Source organism: Cylas formicarius, unplaced genomic scaffold, assembly GCF_029955315.1.
Source record: "Cylas formicarius isolate icCylForm1 unplaced genomic scaffold, icCylForm1.1 PGA_scaffold_2__14_contigs__length_35257938, whole genome shotgun sequence".
Classification (NCBI taxonomy): Eukaryota; Metazoa; Arthropoda; class Insecta; order Coleoptera; family Brentidae; genus Cylas; species Cylas formicarius.
The window spans coordinates 34,394,107-34,416,138 of NW_026844319.1; the positions used below are offsets into that span (position 1 = coordinate 34,394,107).

The 22,032-nt window shown below is 36.2% G+C and overlaps 2 protein-coding genes across 2 annotated transcripts in view; both read right to left on the reverse strand.

The window, feature by feature from the left end:
- LOC132698782 (ecdysone-induced protein 78C) overlaps positions 1 to 16,090 on the reverse strand; it is a 55,312-nt gene extending 39,222 nt beyond the window's left edge. The window contains exons 1-2 of the mRNA XM_060665041.1: positions 15,824 to 16,090; positions 10,481 to 10,554 (exon numbers count right to left, since the gene is read on the reverse strand). Of these exons, the coding sequence (XP_060521024.1) occupies positions 10,481 to 10,554; positions 15,824 to 15,951 (202 nt within the window). The 5' untranslated portion in view covers positions 15,952 to 16,090. The remainder of the gene's footprint in view (positions 1 to 10,480; positions 10,555 to 15,823) is intronic.
- Positions 16,091 to 18,741: 2,651 nt separating this feature from the next.
- Positions 18,742 to 21,951, reverse strand: LOC132697935 (integrin-linked protein kinase). The gene is made up of 7 exons (XM_060663712.1): positions 21,843 to 21,951; positions 21,619 to 21,729; positions 21,309 to 21,474; positions 20,999 to 21,254; positions 19,707 to 20,009; positions 19,367 to 19,649; positions 18,742 to 19,311 (listed from the first exon to the last, which is right to left on the reverse strand). Exons 2-7 carry the CDS (start codon positions 21,705 to 21,707, stop codon positions 19,059 to 19,061), a joined length of 1,350 nt encoding a protein of 449 aa, XP_060519695.1. The 5' UTR covers positions 21,708 to 21,729; positions 21,843 to 21,951; the 3' UTR covers positions 18,742 to 19,058.
- Positions 21,952 to 22,032: the final 81 nt, after the last annotated feature.

Consider the following 22,032-nt stretch of genomic DNA (forward strand, 5'->3'; position numbering starts at 1 on the left):
TACGATGAGCTGACCTGTTTCTTGCTTCCTTTTGGTTATCACCATCATTTTAGTATTGTTGATGTTCATGTTGAGACCGTAATCTTCCGATGCGTTAGCGGCTTGACCCCAATACAGCTTTGATGTAATCTGCATGTCATGATAGTCCATAGGTGATCTAGATGGCCAGTTCTAGAAACTGGCCATCTAGATCACCTTATTTGAGGCATTTAATTATTCCTGTGGTGCCGGTGAAGCGACTCATTTATTCTGAGAAACAATTTACGTTTCTTGTCCGGTGCTTTTCCACGTCGGAATTTCAGTTCAACGGAGCGGATTCGTCCATTCGGTGTGTTTTCAGATTGCTCGATCACGTGATCGTCATTTAAAGTTCGCAAAAACTCGGCGTGCAAATATTTGTCGATAGCGTCCGTTGAATGAGATGCTACCCTTCCACGTATAAACTTTGTGGTGCTCATAAACTGTGCAAAAGCGAATTCTTCGTACCATTTGATATTATTATTTTGCAAAGTTTGGCTTATTTCAATATTTCATATTGATCGAAACCTACCTGAACTGAGTCGCAGAAGGAAAAGGATAAAGAAATACGACGGTGGCAGCCGCGATTCATATTGCTTAGTTTTATATGTCAAAAAGGCTACTAACAAGAACTATAACCTAATTGTATATTATCGAACAAGTGACCACCAGATTTTGGGTACATTTTTGCAAAACAACACGAACACAGCCACTAATATGACCGTCAGAATCGACAAACATCAAAATTCAAGCCGTGCGGTAAAATCTCATCCGATTGTTCTCGAACCCGTGCGGTAATATTCCGGAAATATCCGAAGGGGCTCGAATCCCTAGATCGCTATTTTACAGAAGGAAGTAGAAGAAAGAAGAAGAAGAAAAGAACTGTAGCTTAGTCGAATGAAGAATTGCATGTGGGCAAATCAGAAACAATCCCGAAGGACTATAATTACGTTTACTTCTTTTAAAACATAGTTTTGCCGTTTGCACGCGAATATTCATGTTTTTACAACGTTTTTAATAGATTTTATTATTAATATTTATTAATAGATATTAGTATCTCCATGAGTTATCATGTCATATGTAATACCAAAAATAAGTTGTCGAATATATAAATTATAATATATAAATAAAGTATATATTGAGTGTGCTGCTTTTATGGTATACATAGAAATAATAGAAGCGGAACTTTACTAAATGGAAGAACGCAAATAAAAATAACTCGCAAGATCCTGCTCAACTTATTCAGGAAAGGTATTATCTTCCATTCTGTAGTTTGCAACGTCAATGTTAACAATCTATTTCAACTATCACCTTTGAAAATGGTTCATTTTAGATTTGTCGGCATTTCGTAATGTCCCCTGCATCGCTGACTCCTGATTCGAGTTCCCCTTAAAACAAACAATAGACGCGAGAGTGGAATAGCAAAAAAAAAAAACGTTAGGTACGCGTTTCCTAGGCGATAGTCGCCGATAGGCATACCTATTCCGGCATTGGTCTTTTTGTGAAAGAACTCCATCTAGATGGGAGGTGAACGGCCTGAGCGGTTATTCCTCCTCTCTTCGAGGGGGGCCCGGGGCGTATCGTATATACCCGCCGATGTTCTCGCGCAGGATCGGCTTGTCGAGTTTAGGTACCATTTCGACTCCATTAATACCACACTCGCTTTTTTTTGGATATTCATGTCTTTCGTGGAATGAGCGGATTCGGCCCCACTGATGAAGGGGGAGAAATGACGTGAAAGGAACCATAACCTATACCTCGAAGATATAGCCGCCAAAAAAGTAGGCCTTAACCAAATTTGCACCCAGTAGTTTTAAATTGTGAAGAACGAATTTATACAAAAATCAGGTATGCGAACTCGAGAAAAATACCCACTTAGGGGTGGGTTCAAAAATAGATGTCGATACCAAGTTTCTTTTTAAAATGAAACGCCATTTTTTTAAATATATTTTTGAATTATGCTTCAACTTTCAGGCATAATTCATGAAGTCTCGTAAGTATAGTTACTTTTCATGAGCAGCGAAGGTTGTCCTTAGACACTGCAGTGAATATCATCACACCAATTTTCTGAGCCGGAAAATTCAGTTCTTGCAAAAGGTTCCACCTTCGTCCTTGTCCGATTTGTTTTCCCAAAAGAAGAAATCAAATCTCCTAAATTTAATATTCCAAAGCGTCCCTTGCACCTTAGTTCTCCAACATATTCTTGCAAGCTAAAGCCAAGACTGAACCACATGTTCTACAAAAAGTCGCTAAATTACGCAGGACCTTATTACTATAATTTGCTTCCTACAAGCATAAAAGCATTATCTACAAGACAATTTAAAATGTGCGTCAGAAAGCTTCTGTCAACCAATGCTTTCTACGACCTTAAAGAAGTGCCCTGATGAGTTTAGTGATATTTTCTCTACATTTTGTCAATATGTTTGTACTGTTTGTATATCCGTTTGTAACTCTTCTATACTGTACTGTTAAATGTGTGTTATCGCATTGTTTATATACATAATTCCATGTATCTTTATACTACTCTATAATGTACTCGTTTCCTGACGAAACATCCACTGTATACATGCTGGGCTATCTACTATTTGGACATTTAAGTCGAATGATTGTTGTTCGCAATTAGTACTAAAGTACAAAGTACTAAAGGGCAGATGGTTTCAGAAAATCTACAGAAACCAAGACAAGAAAATCCTCAGTGTTTGAATATTGCTACAATGTTTTTTTCAGATATCAGCTAATCCCGATAGAGATCAAATCGACCATAAAAGAATAAAATTCTTGCGAACTTGTCAAATAAAAAAACCGAACTCTCCGTTCTGTAAATACCAGCGTTTGACTTGTTCTTAGTATTTTTATTTTGTGGTTGGTTCGAAACAAAAAAAAATCGTTATTGAAATAAGCAATGAATCTTCGATTTTCTTCGATCTTATTTTTTTAGGTGACTGGAAATAGAATACAATTTCTTTCCGCGTAATTGATAAAAAAAAAACGTAATTCTGAGGCTTCCTCCATCCTGCACCGGTATCAATGTCTCAGTCATTTCGCCGCATATATGGTCATATAATTTCGGCCCAGAGAAAAAAAAGAAGACGCACTTAATCGCGTCACGATTGAAATGCCGGGACGGCCGTGGCTTAAAAAAAAAACAGAATCCGACAGGATAATTTGCCAAAATTCTGTATCTTATCTCGCGTGCGTTTTCGCGGTCGCAATTTTAAGGTCGGCCAGTGGCGCGCGGTATTCGCCAACAAATTCCTGCATCGTCTGTTTGACAGAATTCTGAAGGGCGTCTCGATTTAAGTAGTTCAATTACTGAAAAGGTTGGAGTCAAAATATTTTTTTAAATTTAGAAGTTCACGTACTACTATATAATGGTTGTTGTAGTTTTATTTTTTGTGTTAATATTTGTTTTTTTTTAAATAGTTTCCTTGTGATTTTTTTTGTGGGCAATTAAAAAATAATAATAAAAATGTTACAAAGTATGCATTCAGATTATTTTATTGTATAGAATATCTATTAACAATTTCTGACCATAAAATCGCAGATGCCTAAATAATTCTGTCAACTTTCACAGGAGTATAACATAGCTTGATATCCCCATTATGCATCTACATCGAGAAACACTAATGCATCTTTCCACAGTACTTTCGGACTGTCACAAGTCCTGCCCAAGGTTGTAATGCATATCCTGAATCCCCTAACAACAAATATATTCCTTTGAAGGAAACAAATAGAATTAAAATGTACCTCGAAATACAGGTTGGCATAAAAAGAAAGCAAGTGCTGAAGAGTGCAATTTTTTCAGATATATCACATATTATACATAGTGAAGTGCAAAAAATAAAAACATGTAGAGCTCTCCTTCAGCCTATTGAGGTTGCAAACACCAAAGCACGCCATATAAATGAATCAGTTATTAATTTGTCGAGTCCATTTATTATGTGCATGTTTTTGGAATGAAATCCTATCTATACAGCCAATAATTTCTGGGAATACACCTTTTTCCATAAAAACTCTTTTAATTTGAGCATTTCCTTCTTCAGTTTGGGGATCCAATGATTAGACAATTGTTGACAGTTTGGAGAAAACAGGTAAAATGATTAGGCAGTTGTTGCGCAATTGTTTGCTATTACTATTTTCCATGTGCGTGAGCAATTCGTTAAATAAATTGAGAACTAGCTTATTTAACCGAAACAATTCAATGAATCTATCCTCTCTTGCAGTTTAAATGGATCCCTACTATCTCTCATTACTTTTTTGCAATTTTTAGATTTGAGATCCGTCGTGGATTCTCCTCCTTGTGCAGTAAATGTCTCAAAACAGGATACATCTGTAATTTAGGTTGGGGATTATAAACACAAATTTTTAAAATTTTTATGTCCTAAGAGGTTTCAGGCTAGAAAACGAACATAATATAATGCGGTTATTCTGTTCTATATTTAATGCTAATTTTAATTAAATTAAATTAAATGTGCAAAAAAGAAGTAACAAACATCAGTCAACCAAAATAAAAAACGATTTTTGGTTAGGTTGGGATTTTCTTCATCGTCGTTTCACACATGGAGTATAATTATCCGTGCCCGACGGACGAAACGAATCTTGGCGAATGATAGCCGAGAAGTCTAGAGAAATGCTTACGTAACCTCGGTATGTAACGACGGTTTCTCTTCGCATCCGCATCTCTTTCGCTTAGGAATATGATACAAGCTGCAGAGTCTTAGTCCAGATACTCAATTGAACCGCAGTTTCGAAACCTACCTGCTGCAAATGATGATTGTTTTATTTAAAGATATATTTTTGTTAATTAACGGTCAAACTAATATCAGAAAATTTTGTCAACTATGCCCGTATGCCCGTATATTTTGAATCAACGGGACATCATTAGGAATAGTTCAACTTTCAAGGAGATTTAGTCTTGGCCAGTCGGTTATAATAGACGCATGTTGAGAAAGGACCATCAATGTGCGCATGAGCGTGCCTGTTTAAGATTTCGACCAATGACCTTGCGGCGCTCAATAATCGACATGGCCGCTGACAGATCGTCAATATGTTTGAATGCGGCATTTTTACGGTACGGTTTGATTGGAAAAACGAGTGCAGTGCGTGAAGATTGCTATTTGGAAAGAAAATGGGGCAAAGTGCCGATTAATTTATGCAATTTAATATCGTTGTCCTTAGTACAAGAATATCACAGCAACCTGAGGAATAGATTTCACCAGTTACAAGCTAAGGAACAGTATTTTTTTAATTTACTGTAAATTTTTGCGTCATTTTTGCGGGCATCAAACCAACCACCATCGTTTTCGAGTTCAGTGGGATTTGTATTGAAAGTATCTGAGCGGATTGCGAACCCGTCTATCCCGTTTAGATGGAAAACCTTTTTTGCCACATCGATCATTTAGATGTAAGAGGACGCCTCGGGCATGAGATTTGTTACTTATACATTCCGTAAATGAATTTAATAGACGGGTGGAACCAGTCCGGTCTCATATATACGGAGTTATTATTTAAAATTGCTGCTAATGTTTTTGTTGTGTTTAGAGGTTCGTTTGATCGAGGCAAATGTTAAATTGTGGCTGACGATACTTAAAATTTGACAACTGACAACGGAGGGCTAAATTGAAGATATAAATAATAATAATAATAATAACTTTATTTGAACAATATATGACAAAATTATTCACTTTGGAAATAAGTTACTGAAAAAGAAAATTATATATATTTAAGTACCTAACTTTTAGGTTAGGAGAATTAATTGGTTTTATAACATTTTGGAACTCCGTGTATCCATCCAAGTTTTTTTCGGAGCAAGGATCACATCCATATAAAAGCACAGAGAACACCTCTCGCCATTCTCATTCTGAGTTCCAGATTATGTCTACTTTTATGGAAGAATCTATTCTTATTTATTCATATGTCATGCGGGTCTGCGCAATTCTGGAGTTTACCTCTTTCCTTGCGTCCCACTTTTCATTTAAGTCGGTACCCAAATATTCAAATGTGTATACCCGTTCTATGACATTCTCTCCAACTTTAAGATGTTTCCTTTTTTGTTATTAACATTCATTTAGTCTTCCTTAACATTTAGTGTCAATCCAGACTCTCTACTATAATATATGACTCTATCTATTAGGTTTTGAAGATTTTCCATGTTGTTTATATGATTCCCATTGACAACTATGCCTTCAGTGGATCCGCGCCAGCCGTGGCGGTCATATGCCAGAAATCATATTTAAAATGTAATGCCACAAGATTATCTTTCGGATAAATAAAATTCATGTCAATCGAATAATCCATCGTCGTTTTATTGCAACTTAAAGTTCTATACATCGAAAAAAAAACACCCCTTACATTGAAACCGTAGTATCGTAGTTTACCCACCAATAGCCCGTAACTACTTGTATCGAATGCCTTCGAAAAGTCTAAAAGCACTAAAACACAACTTATTTTTTTATGCCAAGCTTGAAGGATGTCATCCAATACATTTTTAGTCAAAGCTATCGACGCACCAAACTCATAACGAAAACCACACTGAGTATTGTAGTATTTTTTGTACAAAAAGTTGTTCATAAAGAATTTTTTCGAATATATTTGACAAAGCATGGAGAATACTTATGATACGAATGTCACTATAATTAAAAAGGAATTTGATGTTTTAGAGAGCGGTTTAAAAACAGAAATTTTCCGTTGGACTGGAAAATGTCTTGTTTCAATGCAGCAATTTATAATGTGCGTAATGTATTTATCAATAAAAGGACTACAGTATTTGAACTGAGATGGCTTTCACTTGACGAAAATCCATTTATCAAAATAAATAAGAACTAAAAGTTCAGATTTTCACGAAATTATATATTATGATATGACAATTGTTTCGACAACACCGACATTTGATAAAGACACGGTGTGAAATAAATATTTATCCATCTATCTATCTATCTAAGGTAATAAAGATTAATAAAGAAAATTTCGTCGGTGATCAAGAAAAAGTGACCAAGTCCACAGATAGTACTTTTGAGTTATCATTCATCAAATCAATTATTTTGCGTCAGATTAGTTTATAACGATTTTTATAAACAATGCAGTTTTTAGAATATGTATTTTAAATTAAAAAAGCCTATACCTAACTTAAACAAATACTAAATTAGTAATTAATTTCAACTTAATAGGTTTGTAATGGTTTTTATGAACAATGCAGATTCTAGAATATGTATTTAAGCTTAAAAACGACTATAATTAAACAAATAGTAGTAACTAGTTGCAACTTCATATGTCCTCATCACAATCTTCTATGTCTGAGGGCTCTGGACACCTGTCTGTTAACGAATTGTCACTCGGTATGTTAAAGTACCAACCATGGTATTCGACTGGGATTACCTCCTTGCGGCAAAGTTTAATTAAATCTTTTTTCTTTTCGGCCGATATAGGCAAGAGTTCAGTATAACATGTCTTTAACTCAGTTTCTTTTGCAATATTACTGGGCCTACCTTTTGCTTTGCCTTTAACATTAAACATTTTATACTTTTCGTCATAGTTGTATCGGACATTATAATTTTTTTTCTCTTTTTCGTACCTTAATTGTTTGATCTTTAACCATTCTATTTTTGCTCCCCCTTCATCCCGAATTGTATTTTGTAGTATAGATGTACCGAGTTCTTTCAAGTCAGAATGTCGCGGTTGGTCATTTGCTCCATAATTTAGGCACCAGAAGCTTTATTTTTGCCTCTCTTGGATCTTGCTAGTGTCGTAATTGTCTTCCAATCATTAAGCCAAATACAGGAATGTACCTTTTTGGACTTTCAATTGTACCATGCATCGAATCAGCCTCCATGTGAGAGTGACCTTTTTCTAAAAAGTTATCAGTAATAATCTCAATAGGTAACTGGTTGACTATAAACAACAAAAGAGCCGCAATGTATTTGTTTCGGTTTTGCCCACCACACGTGGCGCTAAAGAGTGACACTTAATAAGATAACAATATTCTTTATTTGGTGGAGCTGCTTCATAAATTGTTATTGTATGCACAGAGCCTTCGACTATAGTAAAGAGGTGATACCCCGGAGCATGGAATTTGCAGGACACTCTGTAATTCAAAACTTACCGATACAAAAGTTTCGTTATGAATTGCTCTTTGTTTATCTAAACCTTTTGCTCTATTAGCATCATCTCTTCGCTTGATGTGAGAAAGAAATTCTTCAGATCTTTCAATAGATCTAGCTTCTTTAACACACAGCAAACATTGATCTTTCTTGGGTTTGAAGAAAGATAAGTTATACTGTGTACAAAACACCCTCCTATATGTTATTGGAGAGAAACGAAATCCTTTTCATTGCTCATCTGTAAATCTTTGTACAATTCCTACATTTTGAGAATGGATAAGGTAGAATCAAGATACTTCCGTAAGAATTTTTACAAACCCTTTGCTTTGTTCCATTTTTTCCAAATGTATAAATTCTAGAAACTTTTTTTGAAGGTCTACTAGAGTCCCTGGTTCGTATTCTTTGGCATTCAGAAGTTGCAACAGTATTAATTATGAAGTCCTTTTGTCTGTCATGGGATAGACTGTGATTACTCTTTACAGATATCTTGTCGAAGATCTGCAGGAAATACTTCTGTACATTTATAGAGGCAATTGTTAGCAGACAGGATTTTTTTTGTTTTGCTCACGTTTTGTTCCTTGAGGATTTTTGATTACCCATCTGCGTTTTTCTATAACTTGTGTAGGATTTAATAGTGGTTCATTTATTATTGAAGTGGTAGGGATTGTATTACGAGAATTAGTAGCAAATTCTACCGGAACGTCCATAAGATCATTAATAATCTCTTGTACGTTGTTATAATATTAGCCTATTATTTTTTACAACTAAATATACGAAAACCTAAATTATTATAATACGCGTAGGTACTTACCAAAGATGTTGTCTAAAAACATACAACACAATTATATCTTACTTTAAGTAATAATATTATGATAAACTATTTCAACTGAAAACGTCAATTAATTTGACAACTCAAGAATCCTAGAGAGATAAAAATATTAACAGGAAAACATGACTAAGTCCACTTAATGGACTTGGTCATTATGGAATTTGAAGTTATAAGCATTATTATGGCATTTTTGGACTTGCTCATTTTTTCCTTAAAAATAATATTGAATTTCAGGTACATGAGCATTATAACCTAAAAATCGTGAATTTTGGACTTGGTCACTTTCTCTTATATACCGACGATTTATTTCTATAACAACCTGTAAGGTGTAAAAGTTTGCAAAAATTCAACTTTTTTTTATTTTTAAATTGTTTTATTCACGTTTCAGGTTAGATTAAAAATATAAGGATGCGATTTTGATTTAACATTTGAAGACGTAAAAAAATAAGGATAACCCAAAATCATTCGATCATTTGTTGATTATGGTTATCGATATTTGTCTTCAAGTTTCACTCACGTTAGATACTCGTGGCTATTCTAAAATATTATCCACTCATCCTTACTTAATTACCAAAAAAATTTAAAAATAAGGACGCCGAATATTTCCTGATTTTTTTTATATTATATAGTTCTTGCTTTATGCATAATAAAGATATAACAAATGAACAAATAAATACATTTATGTTTATAGAAACTTCCTCTTAGTTCTTCGATAACACTAATAAAAAAACGTTATCGTTAAGACTTTACAATATTTAAAACGAAAATAAATGTTAATTCGTTTCATCTCAATAATACAAGAATTCTTTAAAAGATCTTTTATTCTATTTTGACAACGTAGCGTCCAATCGCGATATAAGTAATATAAAAAAACACTGTTAAAGTGATACTTTTCACAAAACTCCTGCGTCGGTTTTTGCTGAGTCGAACTTGCCGACGTTTCGCCAATCATCCTGTTGGCTTCTTCGGAGCTTGACTGAAATTGGCTCGCATTTTATTCTGCACCTGCTTATATATTGTTTGAGGGACGTAAGTTGTTTATAGATTTCTATAGACTCTCGGATGGTAGAAGAACTGATTACATGCTAGAATTTTACTTTTATCGAATAACATTTTATGTCCGGTTTCATGAGTGTGTTCTGCAACAGCTGATGAGTTTATTTGTCTTAGTCTTAAAGCTCTTTCATGTTCTGTGAGCCTAGTTGACATTTTCCGTCTGGTCTCTCCAATGTATTCTTTGCCGCATATGCATGGAATGCTGTAAACTCCTTATACTTCTTTAGAACTTTTGATATATGGTCAGTGATGTTCGGAATGTAAGGAAGGACCACAGTGGCAAGTGCGGGACTGCTTTTGACCTCACTGCTATTGGAAGGTTGCGGTGAAGTGTATTTTTTGATGGAACGCTTAATGTCACACACACACATCACACGACTCAGCAAAAACCGACGCAGAAGTTTTGTAAAAAGTATTACAGTAGCCTGTGGAAGCTTCTTTGAAAAAAGTTGTTAAAGTGACTTTTGCTTTGCAGACTTACCTCTTATTGCTATCGAACTGGGACTTGTGGCTTCCAAGGGACTGTCGGGATTGGATTCTGGTTCCGCTTTCACGCTGAAAAAAGAGAATAAATGGTCTGTAATATTTACATTGATATGCGTATAACAACCAGTGAACTATTTATTTAACAAACTCCGAAAAAGTCATTATTCTTTAGGGAACTTAAGTAAAGTAATAAAAGTAACTGCGTTTCATTGAGTTTTGAGATTTTAATATTATCAGCGTAATAAATTATTTTAAGAAACATAGACAGGATTTTTAATTTGCGATGAGCAAATTCATTTTTTAGTCTTAATTAGTTATTTTTTTATATACCCGCTTGATGCAGACTTTAGAAGTTAATGAATACCGACTGTGCACTGCTTTATTACCATATAAAAGTGCGAAGCTTTCATTTTTTTGTTTTACGAAAATACAACTTTCTTTAAAACCTCAAAAAAATATACAAACGTGCATAAAAATCGGTCTACTTTGAACTTTTGACTTCAATTTCATGTGCTTTAATACGAATTTAAATTGATTAAAATTTATTTCGGCCTTAAATTAACTTGTTTTATTACCAAAAACAAATAGGGTTATTGACAATTAGCAACTCAACACTTACTTTTTAATAATGAGTATGACCCCCTCTTGCCCTAATAACTTACTCTTATTGGAGAATATTGATAGCGGACCTTCAAATGGAGAAGCAAAAACGAAAAGCATTAACTCTGAAAGAAAAATACGATGTCAAAATAAATAAGAACTAAAAGTTCAGATTTTCACGAAATTATGTATTTGGACATAATTGTTTCGACAACCCCGTGGCGTCCGTTCCAACAAAACAAGCAAATACATCATCCACGTATCTATACCAATTCATTTATTTTTGTGATATACTAAAACCATAAATTATTCTTTCAGTATTATTGAAAAAAGTATTGAATAATGTGTATTGTAAAACATCTCAGAGCTTATTGCAATAGATTCAAAAGACTGACGGCATATTGACGTTTGTCAGTTCTGACGTCACTCAGTAAATGTAGTCTTGATGCTTTGCAAAAGTATACAAAATTCGACTAGATAAATATTCCTTAGTACTTTTAGTTTCTCGCATGACACGTGCGATTTGTGTCCAATTAATCAAAAATTCGATTTTAACGTCGGTTTTCGCCAAAGTCAGTTAATTCGCTAATTGTGAATCGAAATCCGGAGATTTTCGGCTCTACGGGGTATAACAATTTCAATTTCGCATTGACCCAATTTTATAGGCGTATGTACCCAAATATAGAACGGTATCCCATTAGCGGGCAGCTGGAAATGGAGCTGCCATTTTCCTTGCTCCAGTTGTTGCCGTTTCAGATTGTCTCCGAAAATAGATAACAGCGAAGTGATTTCAAGCCCATTACCGAATCTGAAAGTTTAATTCTTCCTGGGGATCGATTATTAAATACGCCGCATCAACTTATACGAAAGCTCGCTATTGGTGAGGAACCCGATGATGATCGATGGCGCTTTTCCGCGGAGCTTCAATTTAATAATGGCACGTGGAAAAATAACGTTCGATATACGTCAAAAAGACGTCGAGGTCGTTTCAGGTTGTGAACACTTTTTTATGTGCAATAACAAGTGAAAGAGTTAAAAAGAACTTTGGCAAGTTCTTCGTTAAGTGCGTCGTTAAACATTTTTTTACAATTTGCGCCTGGTGCGCTTGTCGCGAGACTACGGACAAATACCGACCGGTAAAAATACTACTGTTTCATATAATATTGGAAACCAGGGACAAGCTAATGATTCCGCAGCAAAGAGGCGGCTTAAGTCAATTTTTAAACCCCTCAGAGACGATCCTAACAGTGTAAAATATTAACAGTGGCATATACATACCTATTTGAAATACTCACACGTAAAAATTCATATGAGAAACAAACTAATATCCACAGTCACTAGAGAGCAATGGAGAACAGTTATTGAAACCTGAACACAATCATATGTTTTATAAAAGGTCATAATTTACCAAAAAAAAACAAAAAAACAAATTTTTGCTATTATTATTAGTATTATTAATTTTTAACAAAAGGAATAAACATGGAACAACGTGCTTTTCAGATATTTAAAGTTGTTCTTGCTTTAAAATTTAATGAAAATGGCCTAATTTTTGTACTTGAAAATTTAGACCTACAATTGATAGCAAAAATCAACAATAGTGAAAAAATTATGCGAAGTAATGTGTTTAAAAAAAAAATCCCGGCCTGAATATGAAAGAAACAAAGTAGAGTAACATTTTTTATAATTTTTCAATATAATCCCCCTTAACTCACTTAACACTTCGCTTTATCTCTTTATTAACACCTCAATCCCTTTAAAAACACATATATTCTTTTGGTTTCTCTGCAAAATGAGCTAAAACAGCCTCTTTTAACTCAACTTCGTCGTTAAATCGTCGTCCACGTAAGTCCTCTTTCAAATATCCAAACAAATAATAGTCGCTGGGGGCAATATCTGGACTATAGGGAGGATGACCTATCTGTTGGAACCCACACTCTAAAATGGCAGCTTGTGCGACACCAGCAGTATGGACAGGTGCATTATCATGCTAAAGACGCGCGCCTCTGGTCAGTTTTCCTCGACGTTTTACACGCAGTCTCGCAATTTATGTAATAATGTTGCGTAAAATTTAAATTTTTATCTCTCAAAAGAATTCCTTCACAATCCCAAAAGATCGTGGCCATCACCTTTTTTGTTGACTGGCAGACTCTGAATTTTCTTGGAGGTGCTACACCCTTACGACGCCACTCCGTTGATTCTTTTTTCGATAGAGGGTCATAATAGAGAACCATAGTTTCATCTCCCGTCCCAATAGGTTCTATTACAGGCTTCGGTTCCGACCCACAGAGTTCCAAAAAAGACCGCGCACACTCGACACGGCGTTGTTTTTGAATAGCCGAAAGGTTTTTAGGAACCCATCTTGCACTAACCTTATGCACACCTAGATGATCATGCAGGATTCGGCGAACACTTGTTCAGAAAGCTTAGTAATTTCTGAGATATCCTTGACCTTTAAACGTCGATCACTCAATACCACCCCTTCCACAATCGCAACAATATCTTCCGTTATGACCTCCACTGGTCGACCAGTTCTTGAATCATCTTCAAGGGACTCAGAACAGAATACGAAGGAAAACTTTGGCAGTACAGCCTTTCTTTAATAATTTTAGGTGCTAACCCTTCTCTTGTCAAAAACTTTATGACTGATCTACACTCAATTAGCGTTATTTGCGACATTTTTTCGGACTCGGCTTGTTTAAAATGCTATCAATAAAAAAACAAAGTTTTATCGTCATACTGGAGCTGCATCTATGTCAGGCCAGGAAATTTTGGCGCTGACCTCGTACATAAAGAGTAAAGTAGAGTAGAGAAAACTAGATATTTATTCACTAATATTAATAAAACAAAGTAACATTTCGTCAGGAGAAATAGCAATTCAACGTAATTCAAAGTAACGAGGTATTTGAACCGAGAATATCCCAATAGATGGTTTGGTACTAATGGACCGCTAAGGTGGCCGGCGAGGTCCCCGGACATTACACCACCATATTATTTTCTTTGGGGCTACCTAAAAAACGTTATCTATGAAGAACCTATCGAAGATATGGCCGATATCATTAACAAAATTAGTGCAGCGTTTGCCGCTATCACAAGAAGGACTCTCCTACAAGTGACCCAAGCTCATCTGTTAAAAGTTTTTGATAGTTGTGTTCGAGCAGATGGACATAATTTTGAACAAAATTTTTGAAATATCTTATTATGTAGTTAATTGCAATAATAATTTTGGTTATTAACTTGTAGATATTTTACTGTATTTATCATGTTATCAGAACTAAATCGATAAAAAATAATAAATAAAATCATACTAAAATAGTTGAAATCTATTGTTTGTAATTGCACTTAAAACAACTGCGATAACAATAGTTGCCATAGTTACTAACATTCATGGCATACTTGTAAAAATAATCGTTAATCACATTTTTTATTAATCAAGAAATGTTTATTTTAAATCGGTATAACTTAGAAAGTTTGAGTAAATAACAAAAAAGTTTTTAAATAATATGTACTTTTGTATGCGCGTATTTCCAAAGTCTCTGCAATCGAATAATTTTTCGACGCGTCGCGACGCCCAGCTCTTTGCAGGCGTCGAATTTTTTAAACTTTAGGAAATATCTACTTGACCCCACGCTTTGACTACTTTTTACATAAATTACATATTTCTTTTCGTTTTGGACTTATTGGCGTGCGGAGTTTTAAGTGAAAAACCCTGTATATGTTAAATGGCTATATTTCAAACAGAACGATAAATATTTTTTCCGTCAGAGGTCTCAAGTTACCAATAACACTGGGGATCTCGGACTGTTTGGTTATATTTATGGAGCTGATAATTCTATTCCATAAGGCCGCGAAAATCGTAATCGCCATTCGGTGACGTCAAAGACAGTAAATACGTATCACATGTCAAACGCAAAGATCAAGTAGGCTTCGCTTGGATTGGATTTACTTCGAATGCCCACGATTCGGCCAGCTTACGACAAGTGTGAAAATAATTCAAAAATCTTAAAGGATGCCTTGCCAAGGGAAGGATCTGGAACAATCCATCATCCACCAGGTTAATTAACATACACAAAATGGAGTTTCAACAAAAAAAAAGGTTTTTTTTGCCCGATAGCAAAAAACGGGAGTGAACAGGAAAAAACAACTTTAAAATACTAAAAACACTTAATCCACACAGTGGAAACCGATTTCAAAGTTTTTGGGGACAATCGCAACGGATTCTGTCGCGAGCGAAGGCAGGAATTGATAACTCGGTGGCTATATTATGATTGGTCTGTTAGGTTAGAATTCGGTGTTATTTTATTTTCCGAAAGGGTCACATTTTGACACCCATTTATCAATGGCATTTTTTCTAGCTTACTTAGAAATAAGTAACAAATTATTTTTCAAATGGAAATGTATAATCGTTTGCTGGGATGCAGTCGAATGCGAAAAAGCCGAACAATTTGGTATGAACGGTGGTGCGAAAATGTGGAGTATCGGAACGGCAATTTTGTGTTTCCGTGGCGAATCGATGAAGCCCATCCGCGGCGGCGTTGTCACATCGATCGTCCCGTGTAGCCGGCTGCACCCGAGTGAAGTTTATATATTTTCGTTCTCCTCGCATTTTTCGAAATTTTTGAAACCCGGCTCCCCGCGTCTCGTTTTCCTTCCGCGTTTGGGTATCTACGCGTGAAAAATTTTGACAGCTACAGATTCGGCAACCGCGCGCGCAACAAATATGCGAATCGGGGCAGCTCACCTGGCAAAGGTCGAATCTGCATTTCCCGGCGTCGCCTGCGTGTTTTTCGACGGAGGCGACGCTGCCGTCGCGGAAGCCGGCGGCGACGGTGCCGTCACGTCCGCCTGCGTCGAGCTGGTGGCCTCCATGACGATGTTGGCGAGACGCCGTCACCAATAAATGGGCCATGCCGACGGGACGCGTGGCGCCCGACTAGCGGCGTCCCGACGCCCCCTGGAATTCGAGCATCGCGTCGTGCGCACCGACCAACAGCCGTTGGTGAACTGACAGGGGTGGTCGTAGTGGCGGCGGTGGGGTTGGTGGGGCGGCGTTGCGGCCGCGGTCCCGAGTTTGAAGAAGATTTGGGGAAAGTACGAGAGGGTAACCAATTGATCGATGATGAACGATAATTCGGCTTTCCCAAATCTAACCATTTACACTCGAATGTCGCCGTTATTATTATTATTACAATTATTGGGGTTGTCCTAAATATGGGTACAATTATCTAATATCCTAGAGTATTGGTCGCCACAGTTTAACGCCAAAATGCCTTTTTTTAGCAGCATATTTAGAAGAGAGCGATTTTTACAAATCATCATCACGAGTGAGTTAAAAAGTTTACGGAACGTGTTGCATACTATACTTTTTCTACGACCGTTAGTTTTTGGATACATTTTCGCAAAACAACACGAATACATCCACTGATATGACCCTCAGAATTGACAAACGTCAAAATTCAAAGCGTGGGAAATATCTCCGAAAACATCCGATCGCTCCCGGAAATGCCCGAAGTGGCTCGGATTCCTGGGAAACGAAACTGACGTGGTAAAGTGACGCTTCCTGCACGCTTGATCGGTGTGTAATTAGGTATTTTACAGACGGGAGTAGAAAAAAATTATTAATCATTAGCCCAGGATGTAGATGATATCATTTTTACACCGATAGATACTATACGAGCTTGCCACTTGCAGAAGAATTGTTAAAACTGAATGTTCATTTGACAGGCACTATTCAAATCAACCGCAAATTTATATGCCTGAATCTATAAAAAAAAAACGATATTTGCGGAAGATAACACATTTGCATGCAGAGCAGGTAATTTGATGTTATTGGCATATTTCAGAAACAGAAAAGTACGTGGAGGTAACTTACAAGTTGTAAATAAGCCAAATGTAATGGTCAATTACAATAAATATATGGGAGGTGTCGACCGCGCAGACTCTTATTCAACGTCATCTGTTTCCTGAGGAGGTTTTTCAAATGGTGGCGAAAGTCATTTTTCTGGAGATTAGAGATGTTTAGTGTCAATGCATATTTATTATACATAATTGCGCAACGGGGCCAAAATTGGTTGGAATTGGTTGACGAGATGGCAAAAAAAAAAAATTCTGCAGACTATCTTCTGTAGATGAGAGCAGCTAAATGAGAAATTACATATTTTACGCCAAAATGATGGAAAGGAAAAAGACTGTGCGATATTTTCTAACCGTAATGTACAAGGCGGCATTCGGGAAATTAGGTATATTTGGGACACTTGCACCCGTAAGCCTAGACTACACATTGGTGATTACGGTACCATACACTAAAACATTATAATTTATTTCATGATAATGGTAGTGATTATGATAATGTTAGGTTTTATTTGTGTTCCTCTATCCTCAAGCTTTATTATTTTTATGTCATTACTTTTTATTTTTATTTAGTGTTTTCCAAGTTTTTTTTTATTTAGTTATTTTTCATGTTATGTTTGTAATAAATTATACAATATTTTTAAAAAATCCCATAGTTTTTATTAAGCGATTTTTTTAAATTAATTAGGATTAATTAAAAAAAAATCAATACAAAAAATCCTAGTAGACAGACGAGTAGATAAAATAATAGAACCTTAAATTTGTTCACTCTCTATCAGAATCCGTGAAAAAGTCTGTCACACCTAGTTCTCCAAAATATTTTACTTCTACATAAAAATCCTGATAGTTTCGTACTTAATTGCTTTCTTTTTATTAAACAATCAAAAACCATTACATTCGATCCACAGGATATTCTGATTAGTTTCGACGTAGAATCCCTCTTTACCGAAGTCCTTATTCGTGAAACTCTCAACATTGTTTCAAATATATTTAAATTCAAACTAACCAAACCTTCTCATTTTAATTGAAAAATGCTGGTCTGGAAGATATTTTTCTAATAATGATCAAATTATTATTTCCAAAACTTCCGGATTCTGATTTCCATATTCGTCAAAGCTCGGGGTTGCTTATAGATTTCTACAGGTTCTCGGATTTTTCGTTGGGAGAAGAATTGATTACGTGCAAGAATTTGAGTTTTATCGAATAAAATTTTATGTGACTGTGTCCGGCAACAGCTGATCAGTTTATTAGTTGTTGTCTTAAGGCTTTTTCATATTCTTTGAGCCTAGTTTATATTTTTCGTCCGGTCTCTCTAATGTACTCTTTTCAGTATATGGCAAATCGAAGATCTCGGGAAATTTTTGGACAAACAGTAAACCCGGTTTTGACATTATGTTTCTTAAGAACTTTTGATACGTGGTCAGTAATGTCAGTCTCATCATTATCTTTGGAACGTTGTGATGAAGTTTATTTTGTGATGGCACGCTTAATATCTATAGACATAGTGCTACGACCCTGTGAACAAAAGCGTTGATAACCGATGATTTTTGGTCTGGATAATGACGTGATAAGATGATAAGAACATCTAACAATTTGAGGTTATTGTGATTTTTGTGATTCAAGGTTAAAATTGTGGCATAGGGATGGGGTAACTACAGGTATTGTTATTTACTTCAACGAGGCCCAAAATATTTAGGATCGAACTTCACTTTAGGTAAGTTCGTTTAATCTATCAATTTTATCGCACTGGATGGATGGATGGTGTGGATTTTTTATTTATGCCTTCATACCCTTCCAAAACCCAAATGAAACTCGACACCTACGAAATTATTACACTTTATTAATAAAAAATAACCTCCAGTCGCTCTAGCGGCGTAAAAGTTAATGAATTAATAAATATTAACAAAATAAATCTAACAACAGTTAGCGAGTACATATATAAAAAAAAATAGCACATTTCGTATTACATGTCAAGGCCACACCTAAGGCACTCACATTTTGAGGGGAAGTTACGGGGGTTAAACAGGGTCGACAGAACCTAACCTAAAAAGAAAAATTAAAGCTTCCGCGATTTGAACACACTGAATCGATGGTGAGAGGCGTCGTGTCTTCTGAACGTTCGTGCGTCAGCGCGCCATTTTGTCGAGTATCGGTACAATCATATCGAACTTGGGCCTTTTTCCCGGGTCCTCGTTCATGCATATCTTGATCAGTTTTGACATGTGAGGCGAAATGCCCGGCTTTAGGCTAACCCGCAACCCTTCGAGGGCTATGCGCATGCCCACTTCCATGGGGCTTTGGTCCGGGAATGGTACCTCCCTCGTCGCGAGCTCCCAAAGCAAAATCGCAAAGCTCCACATATCGGAAGCCTCCCAATTCCTAAAAGCATGCGTGCGTTCACCCCGCATCGCTGCCCCCGCGCCCACTCTATTACCTGTCTGACACTTTTTTCTGTAAAGCTTCCGGCGACATCCACGCGGGATAGTAAATCCTGCCTTTTTCTTGAAAGGAGAATTTCGCGTCCGCCATGTTTATCCTAGCCGTCAGGTCTTCCTCGATGACAACGTGACGGCTGTTTAAGTAGTATTCGGGAATGGTACGCTCCAAACTGTGGAGGAAGGCCATACCGCGGGCGACATCCATAGCGAATCTCAATGCCTGAGAATTGTCTACCACTATACCCCCCCTACTCTCGTGGAGTACATTATACAATGAACCTGCATTAGAAAAGAAAATCTATGTTCACACCTGCATTGAATTCACAACATACCCACCCAAAGATAAGTACTGACTGATAACGATCAGGTTGGGCGGGCTGTTGCAGCACCCAATAACGGGCAAGATATTGGGATGCGAGAATATTCTCAGCTTGGGAAACTCCTCGTTGAAATCTCTGGAAACGCGTGGCGTCACCTCGCGGACGTTTAAGAACTTGGCCACTATGTCGTTGTTTTGCCAACGGCCCTTGTATGTTGTTCCACTGTGGGTTTCCGCGATTACCGTTTTCAGATCGAGTTCTTTGTGATTGATGCCCTTGTGACGCGACAGGGTCGCGTCTCGGGAGCGCGTTTTTAACCCTACAATTATGCGCTTGCCTTTTTATGCGTCTTAAAGGCTCCAGTCTGATGTCAATATTTTAAGTTTCATATATCTCAACAAATATTTCTTATATAGATTTGGGAAACAAACATTCATAATAAAAGTGAAGAAATGAGAGAAAATTACTTGTAAGTCTACCGCTAGACCGAAGACCTATGATAAAACTATTCATTTGTCTTCGAAGTTATAATTGTTTGTCCTTTGCGTTGTTGCTCCTATTGTTATTGTGTTGTTTTTTTATTATTGTTGTGGCCCTTTAGCATTTAAACATGCCGCAAATTTTCTATATCGAAATAGTTTGGACTAGCCTTAAGTATGGATAAAGTGTTAAGATGGCACGAAAACAAGCCATAGTTTATAAATGTAGATTACATAATAACTTTATACGTTTGTAAATATCTTCCATTAAAAAAAAGCGACTTGCGGTTTTCCGTCGACTTTTTTATTTTTTTATTTCATTAAAAAAAAAACAAGAAAAAAAAAGCGCGAAGAGTAGTGAAAAAGGCAAAATCTGAAAATTAAATTATGAAGCATATTACAGAGCACAAGTCAAGCTTCTCAACAAGCCCTAGTTTGTAAAATTTTATTGAGCAAACCCGGGGTTATTGCTATTTGTTTAAAAATAATTTTAAACTTTCCCATCAATTTCTCTAGATTAACAATGAGGACATTTTTGCTATACTTTAGTTAAACCCATTCAAGGGGAAGTTGAGATTTGAGGAAAAAATTTTGTTTTTAATAACCGCCATTTTATATTTATTTAGTTTTGGTTTAATTTCAAAATTATAAACGTAGAGTAATACTGAGTAAACCTTTAACCTTTAGCCCACTAGGAAAATATATTTTACTAGTTTTTGGATAATTAATCTATTATTTTACATTCAGATTAATTAAATCACAAAGGCAAACTTATGTACCCTGCCTGTTATATTGTCATCATTCTGTCGGGAAAATTTAGAACATTTACCTAGCCAACTTTGGTCTTTAAATTTAATTTTTTTCAGATCCTGTCCTGATTCAACCGCAACGTCGTGAAGCACCTTTGCCAAATTGCCTCTAGTTTTATCCAATGCTGTGTCTCCGTATTTATTTGCGATTGACACTTTGGCGCCATGATGAACCAAGTCCTCCGCTATATCTGCATAACCCCAGAAACAAGCATAATGCAGGGGAGAGTTGCCGTGTTCGTTTGTAAAGTTAAGATCAGCTTTTTGGCGTAAAAGCTGGAAAAATACGTTGAATCTGAATATGTCATTGGTTGGTTTGGTTAAGTCTACCATCCCAACTATTTCCCTATGCCCGTGCGCCGCTGCCAAGTGTAGTGGTGTATCATCCCCACGGTTGGTGGCGTTCACCCGCGCGCCCCTTAGTAAAAGCATTTCTACAATTTTGTTGTGCCCTTTCATAGCCGCCCAATGTAAAGGACTGAATCCATGGTCATCACTGTCAAATTACACGGAAAACATTTAAAAATATTGGTATGTATTTAAGCACAAGGCCGAAAGATTCGAAAAAAACAAACAAGTGTTTGCACTTGCCATATAAGGAGATGTGTTCTGATTTCATTCACTTCAAGGTGATTCTTACCCTTGATTGAGATCATGCTCCGGTTCATCCAACCAAACTCGGACCTGGAGAGCATTACCTTCTTTGCACCACTGAAATATATCTTCCATTCTTGAAGTTAAAAGTTATGAACTAAAAATAAAACTTGGGCGTTTTCCAAATCCACAAATTTTAATGTTGTAGTTTTTGTAAAATAATGCTTCGATGGAATACGAGTCTTAATGATTACGAATATAAGCTAGTACCAGCGGCAAATGAGCACTGTTTTTTGCTGTTGTGGTTTGCCACAAAACAAGATAACATTCACTACATAAATAATATTAATGACAATTATGTCACATATTTAACCTTAATTTTAACCAAAGAACAAACATTGGTAAGGTAATTTTTGTGGGCAGCGATATGGACTCTGCGTCATTCACTTTTCTTTTCTCT

What these genes read in the sequence shown, in the direction of transcription:
- LOC132697935 (XM_060663712.1), bottom strand. Translation starts at nt 21,707, where the DNA reads ATGGAAGATATATTTCAGTGGTGCAAAGAAGGTAATGCTCTCCAGGTC. An exon ending in TAAAGACCAAAGTTGGCTAG is followed by an intron (nt 20,010 to 20,998) that starts GTAAATGTTCTA and finishes GCATAATTGTAG; the next exon opens with GGTTAAAAACGCGCTCCCGA. An exon ending in CAGAAAAAAGTGTCAGACAG is followed by an intron (nt 19,312 to 19,366) that starts GTAATAGAGTGG and finishes GCATGCTTTTAG; the next exon opens with GAATTGGGAGGCTTCCGATA.